This window comes from Silurus meridionalis, chromosome 22, assembly GCF_014805685.1.
Source record: "Silurus meridionalis isolate SWU-2019-XX chromosome 22, ASM1480568v1, whole genome shotgun sequence".
Classification (NCBI taxonomy): Eukaryota; Metazoa; Chordata; class Actinopteri; order Siluriformes; family Siluridae; genus Silurus; species Silurus meridionalis.
This window is the reverse complement of record NC_060905.1, coordinates 16,715,251-16,729,374: the sequence shown is the minus strand read 5'-3', so window position 1 is coordinate 16,729,374 and position 14,124 is coordinate 16,715,251. Positions and strand designations below refer to the sequence as shown.

At 36.6% G+C, this 14,124-nt stretch overlaps 2 protein-coding genes and 1 non-coding gene across 5 annotated transcripts in view; all 3 read left to right on the top strand.

Moving 5' to 3' along the window:
• The window catches only part of rapgef5a (Rap guanine nucleotide exchange factor (GEF) 5a), an 85,437-nt gene extending 81,240 nt beyond the window's left edge, over positions 1-4,197 (top strand). For all 3 annotated transcript variants that reach the window (XM_046834586.1, XM_046834584.1, XM_046834587.1), the window contains exons 25-26: positions 1,178-1,232; positions 2,331-4,197. In XM_046834586.1, coding sequence (XP_046690542.1) covers positions 1,178-1,232; positions 2,331-2,449 — 174 coding nt within the window. In that variant the 3' untranslated portion in view covers positions 2,450-4,197. The remainder of the gene's footprint in view (positions 1-1,177; positions 1,233-2,330) is intronic.
• A 1,658-nt stretch (positions 4,198-5,855) lies between these two features.
• LOC124376233 (olfactory receptor class A-like protein 4) lies at positions 5,856-12,422 on the top strand. Its single transcript, XM_046835234.1, has 4 exons — positions 5,856-6,053; positions 9,613-9,876; positions 9,956-10,210; positions 12,213-12,422. Exons 1-4 carry the CDS (start codon positions 5,856-5,858, stop codon positions 12,420-12,422), a joined length of 927 nt encoding a protein of 308 aa, XP_046691190.1.
• Positions 10,790-10,861, top strand: trnag-ccc. Its single transcript has one exon. It is a non-coding gene; the product is annotated as a tRNA-Gly (tRNA).
• Positions 12,423-14,124: the final 1,702 nt, after the last annotated feature.

The following is a 14,124-nucleotide window of genomic DNA, read 5'->3' as shown; positions in this document are numbered from 1 at the left end:
CACACCCACTACTGTGTCTCCTGAAGATACACACCCACTACTGTGTCTCCTGAAGATACACACCCACTACTGTGTCTCCTGAAGATACACACCCACACTGTGTCTCCTGAAGATACCCATCCAACACTGTGTCTACTGAAGATATACACCAAACACTGTCACCTTAAGATACACATCCAACACTGTGTCTCCTGAAGATACACATCCAACACTGTGTCTCCTGAAGATACACATACAACACTGTGTCTCCTGAAAATACACATACAACACTGTGTCTCCTAAAGACCCCAACAGTGTATCAACCTAAATTCCAAAAAAGTTGGGACACTGTGTAAACTGTAAATAAAAACAGAATGCAATAATTAGCAAATCTCATAAACACATTTTATTCAAACAAAAATAGAAAACGTGTCAAATGTTTAAACTCAATTTTGAATTGAATTTGAATTTGATGGCTGCAACACGTTTTAAAAAAAGTTTGGATGGGGCAACAAAAGTATGGAAGAAGTAAGTGTTATTAAAATTAAACAGTCGGAAAAACATTTAGTCACTAATGAAGTTAAGTAAGATGATTAAGTCATAACAGGTCAGTAATATTATTGTATATAGTGTATGTTAGAGAGGCAGAGTCTCTCAGAAGTAAAGATGGACAGAACTTTTTTGCAAAAGACTACAAACTGTAGAACAATTTCAGAATAATGTTTAACATAAATTTGCAAAACAGAATATCTCATAATTTACAGCAAATATTATCAAAAGTTTCAAAGAATCTGGAGAAATCTTTGTACACAAGGTTTAAGGGTGAACATCTCCAATTGCATCTACAAATGAAATCTCCATCATGCAAAGAAAAGGCATGCGTGAACATGATCCAGAAATGCCGCCATCCTCTCCAGGCCAAAGGTCATTTAAAATACACTGAGGCAAAGTGGAAAACTGTTCTGTTGTCAGACAAATCAAAATTTGTTTTTCTTTTTGGATACCATGGATACCACATCCTCTGGACTAAAGAGGATAGGGAACATCCGGCTTGCATTTGTTATAATAAAACTGGGGCTCCATGATCTTTCGTTTTGAAAGTTAACTCTTTATTAAAGGACAGCTGTTGTCAAATTACTTGCAATAATTGGAGCAAAATCATTTTCCTGTCTGAAAGTGTCTCATTTTTCTCCTCCAGCACATGATTGCAGACACAGTGCGTCTCATCCGCCACTGTCAGACTGAACAAACCGGTGAGTCACCAATACACAAGCAGTCACTTATACAATGTACAATATTCACCAGACATGATGGGGACCTTATATCACAGAAATGTGCCAACAAATGACATTTGTAGCTATAAAAGTACTAGCACTGCGATCGTAGCAAGTAAAAAAACATCTTGAAATAAAATAAATCTCCTAATTGGATGGCTGTGGCAAGTCATGTATTTCACACCCAGGCCTTCAGCGGTGTCCAGCGGTGTCCTGCCTGAATGAATCCACCTCTTAATACCATCATTATGACGCCATCCCACCTTCATAATCTCTAGCAGATGCCTCGGCATTAACCGCATAAAATGACCCTTGATATTATCCTTCAATATTATATCAGTCAATATTATACAGAGCCACAATATCCTTTTTCTTGTAAGTGAATCCAAATAAATGTCTTTTCCTCTGCCATTGTGGAATAAAAAAACAGCTATTTAAGCTATTTAAATATATTTGAGCTTGTGCAGTTTGCTACAGATGTGGTTTGTGAGCTCCGACTAGTGCGCTCTCTGACCGTCCAATCAAAGTACACAAAAATGCAGACGTTATTGTACGCCTGCTAGATGACACCCCGGTGCCGCAAACTTGAAATCTGATTGGATAAAGACTCAAACAGCTTCAAGCAAAATGAACCTACACTACAGGTGCCTGCACTGTTGATTCTGAAGGCATCAAAGCAGATTTCTTTAATCCCAGCAACACGTGATGTGACTTCTGAAATCTGATTGGATAGAAACTCTAATGTAGACACGTAGACACTACTTGAAGGCTATAGGGAATACTTTTATACATATTCATAAAGTTTCTATATTATGTCAATAAAAAATAACATAAAATTCAGTGAACAGCGTGCTTGTAAATAGGGTTTATGGTTTTCTATTTCATTTTATTGGCAAATATGTATGTCTTAAAACATTTAATAAAATCAAATCAAATAACAAAAATCATTCCTTAATTGCATCTTTTTTTTATCTTATATAAAAAAAGAAATGCATAGTTACATGTCTGCAGCTACATATAAATTTGTAGTAACAGAAAATACGCTATATTTTATGTGATTTGTGGCTTTTTTCCCAGGAAGTGAAGTTGCCCAGAGCGACAGCGTGGACGTCAGATCCAGCGTGCACAACCTTCACATTATTGACAATCAGCAGACTTTGTTTGAGCTCTCGCACAGACTGGAGCCCCGAGCATAACAACGTCTCCTGGTGGAAGTTCACGAGAACTGCGGCAGGGTCTCCAGGGTCTCCTGCTCACCGGGACGCGTTCGCGGTTTTTCTTTTCGTCTCACGCGGAGATCGCGCCACTGACTGAACAAGACTGACGACGAGATCAAGCTGAATGAATGCAAATAGAAGTGAGATTAGGGTCCTGTGGTGTCAATATTAACTAGTCGATGCCTGGGTGAACCACGACATCAGTCGTATGAAGATTTTCGAAGTTTTTTCAATGTTACATAGCATGTCGTTTTTTCCTAGAGCTTAATGCTCCGGAACGTACCGTGCTGTTCTTTTACTTATGTGTCGACTATATTACAGTAATATCGGGACACGAATGCAGACGGCCTCAATATTGGGTGAATAAGCAGGACAGAGACAAGGATTGCCTGGACCCAGAGATGTCAAACCCATGCTTATACAGACTTTGTAATGATTAATATCGTCAGTGGTCGTGATATTCGTTTCAAATCTTTCCAGCGGAAGTGGTTTTAACCCAGCTTCCGTATCACAGTATTATTATCGGATACATGGTTCTTTTGCTTCTGTGTAATGCTTCAGACTCCTGATGCAGTCGTGAACAGAGTGCAGTGTTAATTTTTTTTTTCCTCACGTCACACGAGCCTCTGGCTTTTTCTGCACATTGGACCGAATCGAATAAAGCAGGAGGTTTTTAGATTTCATGGGGGGTTTTTCCCTTTTTTTTTTTTTTTTTTTTTGTTTGGTTTTTTTTAAGTTGCATGCGTGCACAATTGCACTTATTACTTCGTTTGCACAGTAATGTGTAATATTGTATATAAATTTAGAAATGTACAAGTTTATCTGCATACCTACTCAATTTCTGTGCCAAATATTATTTTTATTATTATTATTATTATTATTATTATTATTATGGGAGAGTCATTTCATATTTAACACATAAAAGAAATTGTGATATTTTAGGCTGAAGTGCACCTATTAGATTTTGCAAAAAAAAAAAAAAAAACTAAACAAAACAAAAAAACCCAGACATTTATTCATCCTTGGGTTCTGATCTATATAAAAATTCCTTTTTACTTTATCAGGGTCCATTAGTCTCATTTTATTGCCCTCCACTGGTTGGACCCATAAAGGGAATCACGGAAAAGATATCAATTTAACACTTACGCTCTTTTGAGAGGAGTTTATGATTTAAAAAAATACAAATAAACAAACTTGAAAACATGAAACTTTTTGCAGTATTTTTGGCACAAAAAAGAAACACTGCACGTTTCTTACTGACGTTTTTATGAGGACATTGTAGGCATTGTAATGATAATTATTTATTCTTTTTGTTTTCGCTATTTATGTTGGACAAAAGAAAGAGATGCAGGATGTCATTTGTACAAATCTCCAGTGACATATAACTACACTGTAATATTTTAATATGTTTTTGCAGTAATCTGGTTGTGTTTGGGGGAAACTGTTTTAGATGCTTATTGTATTTTGTTGCTGTTTTGATTTTTTTTTTCACACCATGTCAGCTGGTTTGCATGTGATACACACACAAATAAACATGAAGATGTAAAGCGCAATCGTAAATATAAATAGATATGCTCTGTATTATTTATGTATCAAAAACACAAAAAGCGAAGCAATATGGTCCCCTTTTGTGTGTTTTCCCTCCGTTACTATAGAAACCACATACAACTTTTCTATAATAAGCATTTTTACAGCAAATGAGTGAATAAAACCTTTACGTAATATTACTCTGTCCTCTTGTCGTGAATGGTGTCCATTTTTTTTCAGATGGAAATAAATATTTTATGCTCTTATTACCATAAATTTTATTTATACAATTTATGGTAAATATATATCATAAATGGGAAAAGTGATTGATCAGATGTAAAGTTTTTTCGAATACATTTTAATAATTTTATATTGGAAAAGCAAAAATAGGTTTCAGTATGTATATGTGTGTGTGTATATATATATATATATATATTCTATGAAAAAAAAAAGGTGACGAATGATATTTTTCCCAGAGGTCGTTAATTCATTAGTCTAACAAGGTTCAAACAATTAGACAAAGGTTAATTAATTCCCAGTTTCTCTGTTAATGCATGTTCAGCTCTCCGTTTAAAAAACGATGTCAAGTGGAATCTTACCCTCTTTACCATCATACAGAGCAAAAACCACTTCTCTGTTTATTTAATAGCATGCAGGGTGCCACTGCTAAAGCTTATTTTATATACAACTGTATTTTTCATGAACCATTTGCCATATACTTTTCTGTTGTCTTTGCTGTAGAATTGCCACAAAATCATACAATTTGTGTGCATTTCATATCCCCAGAAAAAAACTTAATACATGGAAGGAAAAAAAACCTGGAGTCATTTAATGAGGTTAATATCGATGCTTCTGCAGGAGATGATGTATGCGGGAGGTGCAGCTGTGGCTACAGTGAAAGGATACCTGTTGAATTTTGTTTATTTTAGTTTCTTGCTTCAGTAATGCCTTTTTGCTGTATGAGATGCTTGTCTGTAATGCAGCGCTCTGTTATACTGCATCTTTTTATATTATATTATATTTAAATTAAATTATAATATTGATGGTTTCTATTGCCGTGCTGTTATAATAATGGTATTAAGAGGTGGATTGATTTGTGTAGGATCCCACTGAAGGCATGGATGTAAAATGTACAGCCTGATGTTGTACTTCAGTCATTATCATGTGGCAAGGCTACTGTGGTAAAGCACTAACCTTAACCTTTTTCTGAAATGTCTATGAATTTGTAAACCAGGAAACATATTCCAGGAAATTATCTCTCACAGTGCAAATGGAAACATTAATGTACATAATTACTTCACTGGCATTTTTATAACAATTAAGCGAACAAAAACCAGTGTTTACGTAAAACCTACGTACAAGCTACTCCTTAAACATCAGCTAACAGGCAGGAAATAACCCCCACCTGTATATTTCTCCCTTACATATCAGCAGCTAAGCGTTTTAATGAATAGCTGGTTAACAAGCTGTGATTCACTTAGCTAAAGTTAATTAGTCCCCCCGCTATCCAGAAAGATGCATGTTCAGCTCCTGGGGCAAAGGTGCCCCTATTTTTGGTGAAATATCTTTCATTGACAGTACCTTAATTAATATAACCTTAGGGAGCTGATTTGGATCTGCCTGAATCAGTTCAGTATACTGAGATATAAGGATTGGACATATTGGACCTAAAGAGGTGGGCTCAGATGTACGCAATGAAAAACAAGAGGCATCCGAGATGAGGAACGTTTAAAACCTGGTGGTTCTACAGAAAGCACTAGCATTAGAAATAGAGGCATTAGATTTATTAATGATGATAGCCAATACAACTGTTACAATAATTAAAAAGGCACCAACAGGTCAGTTGACAGGTGTCGCCATGGTTTTATATGTAATCCTGGTGCTGCTTGGAATTCTGGGAAATGCCTTGGTGATTTTGGTAGTGGGGAATAGTATTATCCGGGAGCCTGGAGGTGGACGCAACTCCGACATGATCCTGGTCAACATGGCTTTATCTAACCTGCTGGTGTCGGTGATGAGGAACACCTTGCTGGTCACCTCAGACTTTGGACTTGAGGTACAAAAGGACTTTTTGTATGGAGTTATTAACTGGTTATTGTAATCTTGTAATGACATCAATGGTGTTTTAAAGCTTTGGGGACTAAATGTTATTACCAAATTTTATCTGAATACTCTTGTTTTATAGTTATTTGCATTGGTGGATGAAGTACACAATCAATGTAGTTAGGTTTACATATTTCACTAAAAGTACAAAAGTATTTGCCTTCAAATGTACTTAAGTATCCAAAGTACTATGATTTATTATTGTTATAATGTTCCTATTATAATTTTTGTTAGAAGACTCGTAATCAACTCAGTTTATGTTAAAAAACTCTGTTACACTCAGCACACCAATCTATATTAATAGAATATTAATAAGTCAAATTAATCAAAATGATCATGAGCCAAAAACTTTGTTTAATTACTTCAAAGTCAGAGATATCTTCTATCATTTATTCCTCTCAAAATGTTCTGCTTGCTGTTGAACTGATGCTGAGCTGTATGAGCTTGCTAAGTACATACCACCAAGTAGCAATCGAAACAAGTTTAAAACGTTCGCAAAAAATGTAGTTGAGTTAAAAGCATGTTATTTGACTGTCAAATGTAGTGAAGTTAAAGTCTTCTCAAATGGAAATACTTTAGTACAGTACAGATACACGAAAATACACTATCTGTCACTATCTATCAGATACACTATCTGTATTTTGTATCTTTTTTTTTTTTTTTTTACTCAGTTATGATGTGTATTAATTAATAACTCCATCATTCGGTTGCCTGTATAGCAGCTGATCCCACCGTGGGAACATCAATTTGTATAAAACCAGAACATTTTTGCACACTTAAAATGTATTACATTGCAAAGACAATCATACATGCCTTTGTGAAATAAACAGTCAGTCGTGTACTGTAGCATTCTTAGTTTTCTGGTTCATCATCCTAGGCAGACAAAGAAGGATCTGGGCAAGTGTGGCTGCTTGTAGTAAGACTGCAGATTGATATAACACACAAATGACTTAAAGAAATCAGTGAAGCTATTTCGCTGTGCTACAAAAAGGGGTAGTCATTTGATCAGCTACAGTATGCCAAGTAAAAGTCAAGTCAAGTCAAGTTTATTTCTATAGCGCTTTTCACAACAGACATTGTCTCAAAGCAGATTTACAGAATTTAACAGTTAAGGTGAATGGTATGTATTTATCCCTGATGAGCAGCCGTGGCGACTGTGGCAAGGAAAAACTCCCTTAGATGTTATGAGAAAGAAACCTTGAGAGGAACCAGACTCAAAAGGGGAACCCATCCTCATTTGGGTGACATCAAGAGTGTGATTATAGTCTTTAAACAATACAGAACACTGGAGAGTGAGAACTAACACGAGCATTGGAGTGTAAGATTATGAGTAATGTTCTTTCTACAGTCTTATACAGTCATTTGCGGTTATAAAACCAGGAGCAACTGAGCAACTCATAAAATAGCTCAACATTTGCGATCATCACAGATCCAGCATCAGCTTCTCCATGCCAGAGCCTTTAAACACTCCAGGAGGTCCAGTGTCCAAACTCCACATGAAGTGGGATAAGGTACTGGTACGTCTCTAGATGGTTCGGGATGTTTGCGGGGTCGGCATCTACTTTTTTAAAGGTCCACAATCTTTATAAGGTAAAAGATACTCAGCAATCATAAAAGCATTTGTTTGTTTCCTCCTACTGCAAGGCTGCACTCCCAATCTGCTCGTTTGGGTTTGATGTACAAGTTTAGAGAATGTGACTTAGTCATTCCGTGAACATCAAAGAAATTTTGCCTAATCGCGACTTTATTTCTCGCAATTCTAACATTTTTCCTGCCATTTTTTTTATTTATTTCTCGAATTCTGACTTTTTGCTTGCAATTTTGACTATTTCTCTCAATGCTAACTTTTTTCTCGCAATTCTGCCTTTTTTCATCCGAATTGTGACTTTATTTCTCGCAAACTTTTTTAAGACAATCTGTCAGCATCACCCCCTCTGTAGGGCCAAGTAAAATGTGCTACAATCAATAGATCGATCTGTGAAGCAATGAATACAATCATAGAGGACTTTTTAGGTGTGTTTTACAAAACTACACTGTCCCCTACCTGGACAGAGTAGATGCAGCTATTGTAGCCTTAGCTCCAGTCTGCTATGTACATGCGTTGCATTGTAACATTAAAGCGGGAGTAGAATGGTTAACCCTAATCCTAACCCTAAGCGACCTCTTGGCTATAGCAACAAATAAGTTGGAATTGCGAAAATTAAAGTCGGAATTATGAGAAATAAAGTCGCACTTAGGCAAACTTTTTTTTTTGTGGCGGAAACGAGCTTCCATAGAGTCATACAAAGCTTATCAGTCTTCTGCAGTTTATTATTCCCTTGCTTTTTTGGTAGCAGGTCTTGCTTTGCCCAATATTACAATATCTCAGTCAGTATTTCCAGAAATATATTGAAGAAATACAAAAATATACTGTTGTTCCACCATTACATTAACACCTACATACAAACACAACTAAAGGGGCCAATGAAAGTTTTACAATCGAAGCTTTAACAAAATTTGGAGGTTTGTTTAAAATTATAAGCTACTAATACAATTCCACAAAATGTGGGACGCTGTGCAAAATGTAAAACTAAAAAACATGTAAAATGTCCAAACTGGTAAAATACACAGGTACCATTTAAAGGGAATAAAACAAGGTATTTTTGAATTTAATGGCTGCAACAGGTCTCAAAAAATTTAAAGACAGGGCCATGTTTACCACTGTGTAGTGTCACGTCTCCTGTCCATATACATCTAGGAACTGAGGAGACCAGGTGTTGGGGAAAGGAATGTTGTCCCATTGAAAGTTCAATGGCAAAGGCATCCAATATTGTGTTTCACCCTTGTTTCTTAAGCACTGAGATTCCTGTAATTTTCATTCAACTGAGATATTAACTGCAATTTTATGCTGAATAACTTTATTCTGAAATTGCTGTCAATTAACTGATTTAGTGGCAAAATTCTTCTCTATCTGTTTCATTTGAATAACACTTTTATTTTCAAAACGTGTTGCAGCCATTAAATATAAAATAACCCTATTTTTTTCCCTTAAAATAGTACATTTCCTCCATTTAAACATTTGATATGTTTTCTATGTTCTACTGTTAATAATATATGGGTTTATGAGATTTGCAAATCATTGCATTCTGTTTTTATCTACATTTTACACAGTATCCCAACTTCAGGGTTTGGGAATATACAATTATTATCACTGGTGATAACTTGGTGCCACCCAGATGAAGATGAATTCCCTTTTGAGTCGGTTTCTCTCAAGGTTTCTTCAGTAGCATCTCAGGGATTTTTCCTTACTACAGTTGCCACTGGCTCCCTCATTAGGGATAAACTTATAGTCACTAAATTTATACATTGCAACTTTATAACCTTTATATCTCTTTAATGCTGGTTTGGAACAATGTCCATTGTTGAACAGGGCTATTCAAATAAAACTGAACTGAATTGAACTGTGAGCTAGTGTATCACATTTACTTGTCTCCATCTCTTGACATAATGTTTTTCTTTTCTTTTATCTGAAGGTGATACTCAGTAAGGACTGGTGTCAGTTCCTGATGGGCGTGTGGGTGTGGCTTCGTGCAGTCAATGTTTGGTCAACGCTTTTTCTCAGTGCCTTCCATTTCTATACTCTGAAAAGGGTAGGACCTCCCATCGCTAGTCTAAACCCATCACGTGGTCCACCCAAAGCCCTACTAATGTGCTTCGTTCTCATTTGGGCTCTCAATCTGCTCTACTCAGCCCCTGCGTTTGTGTACTCCACAAATGGAGGCAAGAACGCCAGTGAGGTGAGAAAAGCAAAAAAAATATATTTAGCGGATGTAAAAAAAATGACCGATCACTAGACTTCATATTGTTCCCCTACAGACCCTGATGTTAGTGAGCAGTACAACCCGTCCATTACTGGGCTGCTTGTGGGATTTTCCTTCCACTTATAGTGGGCTTGCATTCGCCACCACTTCCATGGTGATCCATGAGGTCATCCCTATCGTCCTCATGAGCACCACCAACCTGGGCTCGCTCCTCATACTATACGCACATGGAAATGCACATAAGGCTGCCAAAAGGATTGAGGATGGGCCCATACTACGCAGGGTACCAGCAGAGAGACGTGCAGCCAAGGTTACGCATCTACTGCTTTTTATATAACCGTCATTATTTAATAAATAGTCAATGCACCTGCTCATTGACTATTTGACATGTGTGAAGAAGTTAGGTTACTGTTAACATCTTGTAGATGATCATTTTTTAATTATAACACTGCCAAAAATGGTTAATTAGGAGTTCAGCTCTTAACTTAAATCTTACTTCTGAAATAATTCCCATTATTTGTTCAAACACTTCAGCATTTCCAAATGCTTTGAATGGACGGTCAGAGAGCGCACTAGTCAGATCTCGCAAACCACATCTGTAGCAAACTGCGCAAGCTCTAATATATTCCTGTAGATTTAATATCTGGTTTTTTTTTTCATTGCGAAATAAGTGAGAGAGGAGAAAACCAGAGTTTACATTAATTTTTAATCCCCAGGAAACAAAAAAATCACAAAAATGCAGGGAAAATCAGGGTCATTTTACGAGGGTAATATCGATGCTTCTGCTAGAGATGATGTATGCGGTTGGTGCAGCTGTGGCTACAGTGAAAGAAGACATGTTCAATTGTGTTCATTGGTTTAAATAATAGCATTCATTCTCACTGTATAACCCCTGGTGGTCTAGTGGTTAAGATGCAGCGCTCCCACCGCTGCGACCCGGGTTCGATTCCCGGTCAGGGAACCATCCCCAGCCACTCTCAGTGCCAGTCCCAAGCCCGGATAAATTGGGGAGGGTTGCGTTAGGAAGGGCATCCAGCGTAAAAACATGTGCCAAATCAAACGTGCGGAGGATCCGCTGTGGCGACCCCTAACGGGAGAAGCCGAAAGAAAGTTAGTTATTCTCACTGTATAAGATTCCTGTCTGTGATGCAGCACTCTGTTATACTGCTTTTCTCTACAATATTGATGATGTCTATAATGATTGTATTAAGAAGTGGATTGATTCAGGCAGGACACCACTGAAGGCCTTGGTGTGAAATGCACAGCCAGATTTCCTAATATCTAACAAGAAAAAAAAATGAAAATGTTAAATGTGAAAATTGATTAGGGCTCAAAAATATTAATAAATAAGCAACTCAGTAACAGGTCAGCAAAAACTAAAACTTTATACAAGAATGTTAAATCATCTACAGAGCGGATTACGTTGTTCACATTAAAAAGCATGAGAAGCAGGGTCTCTTTCTGCAATTTCTCACTGTTTCACTGTACCAGATTCTACCCCTTTTATGAACTGCCACCAATTTTTCCATTTCTGCTAATTTTATTTTCATCAGAAGCAGAAAAAAACGAATTGGCATGTCTTTTTATCTTTTCATTGTATTGCTACTATTCCAACTGCCACCTCCATTTTACTGTAGTGCCTAAAGTGTTAGTACATGTTTCTCTGCCACCTACTGGTCATTTACGATTCTGCAACATTGATGAAGTCACTCTGGTCAACCTCCGTTGTTAAGTCAAAACATTTTAACAGATACTTCATTACTGTACTTAAGTAGATTTTTTCTGGTATCAGTATTTTACTTGACTATAAATTTTTCAGGCAACTTAATACTTTCACTCATTACATAATCCATGTGGTGACATGATCAATATTTTGTCTTCTCGTTGTTTATGGCTAAAACACTAACATACCCATCTGAAACTCTGTGGTACTGTTTAAAATTTGCAGTTAACAAACAGCATCCAACCAAGCTGAAGAACCCAAACAGTGTGCAATGCTGGAAGTACCTCAAGAGAAAGTAGTACTGCTGCAAAAGCTGGTTCTAACAACTAAGGAGTTTTTTATAAGGGCAGTTGCCCTGGTCCAAAACAACTTACAATAGAGCAGTTAAAGGTCTTGCTTAAGGGCCCAGCAGATGCAGTTTGGTGGTGCTGGGATTTAAACTTGTGACCTTCCAATCTAGAGTCCAATGCCTTAACTACAGAGCTACAACATCTGCAATTGGAGTTTGTAATCCAGATTTATCTGATTAAGAAACCAAATGTATCCTGCATTTATGTATTTAATTGTGTAATGTTCTCCTTCTCTCTAGGTTATTCTTAGCTTGATTATTTTGTTCATTATTTCCTGGGGTGCCAGTGTCATCTCTGTGAACTACTTTAACTACAACCGTGGTGCCTCATCTGCACACATGCTGGTTGTTGCACGATTCTCCAACAGTGGCTTTATTGCCTTCTCCCCGATCATACTGGCTGTAGGACACCGCAAAATCAGAGAGGTCCTAAAGTCTATCGTCAAGTAAAGACATGTTTTTGTACCTTAAACATGATGGTATGTTAAATTATTATAATAAATAAAGTGCAAAAAAATGTTTTTGTTTTTTTTCTAGAAACATACACAGTTAAGAAAAATATGATGTCACATCTTCCAAGGACATTTTGATACCAAATCCTGCCCCCTATTCCTCATATCTTCCTCCATGCCTCCATAATCACTTCCTATCAGGTATATAAAAAACACATAAGCCAAGCAGACTGTTACCACTGATAACAACAATCTCAACTGCAGATGGTCTGAATCGCTTCCTTGAAAACTCAGACATTGTTTGAGAAGGTAAAGTCCCAGCAAAACACAGGTCAAATCATGACATTACTTGAGATTGCACTATTGATCTTCTGAGAAGAACATAGCCTTTCTTTATTTCAAATACAAATACAGTGCAACCTCGATACTCGCGGGGGTTACGTTTTATGACCTCTCGCGAGTAACAAAAATGGCAAGGTTTTGACTCTTCTTTCGATGGTTCCTTTTTCAAGGGGAATTGTCCATGTACTGTAGTGTAAACTCAACAAGATTTGTGAATTACTTGTCATAAATGTTTTATTTACTACTTTAAAAGAATAATACAATAATAAAACATTTTGATGTAATTTATTAGTACGAACTCTGTTTTGAAATGTCACTCCGTACATTCGAGCCGCTCGCGGCTTCTCCGATTTTAAATTAGATTTTTCACGAGTTGCTCTCATGAAAATGAAAATTCGCCAACTATTGAGGTCACGAGTGTCAAGGTTCCGCTGTATATAAGTAAAACTCTTTGAATGACTTTCCGAACAGCTAGTGATTTTTTTTATGGAAAAGAAAGATGGCTGCCTTTGACTCAGCATCAATTACTGTCAAGGTCAAAGGTTTAAACACACCTTCTCTTTCAGTGGTGTTTATTCATTTTTATTTTCAACATTATTACATCATTTTTAAAATCACATTAATACTGAAGACATTTAAACTATGTAAGAACCTGTATGGAATTATTCTGTAAACAAAACAATATGTTTTATATTCACTTTTTACAATTGGTTTTGTGTCAAAGCAGCTTTACACCGATTAAAGGTTGTATAGAAGCATGTGTAAATGTATTGCCTTTTTATTTGTTCCTCATAATTGTTTATCACTGATGAGCAAACCAATACAAAAAATACAAATAATGAATGTTGAACAAATGACAATAAAATGCACTTGTTATATTGTTAAATTGTTAACGTTATATTGAAAAAAATCAAGGAAAACGTTAAAAGCCTTTTGTTTATCAAGTGTTTGTTTTTAATTAAATTAAAAGGGTGTGATCCTTGTTCTTGCGTGTGTCGAACATCCTATCCCTAAAAATACACCTTCAGTCTTTCACCCACTTTAATACATTTATGCAGACACATTTAACGTATTAGTCTTCCGACAAGGTTAGAATCCAAGGTTAATTAATTCCCAGTTTCGCTGTTAATGCGTGCTCAGCAGGATTGACGTCAACTGGAAATACAAAACAAGAATGATGGTGAAGAAGGCCTTGCTAAAGCTAATTAGATGCATGTAATGTAAATGCGTTTGTGTGAGGTGAAAATCGAATGACACACACATTCATAGCAACCTGCAAGAACACAGAACCTTGGACCACTTTTGATAGATGCAGAACGGGAACTGCAGAACGGGAACATCACACACGAGCTGCAGCT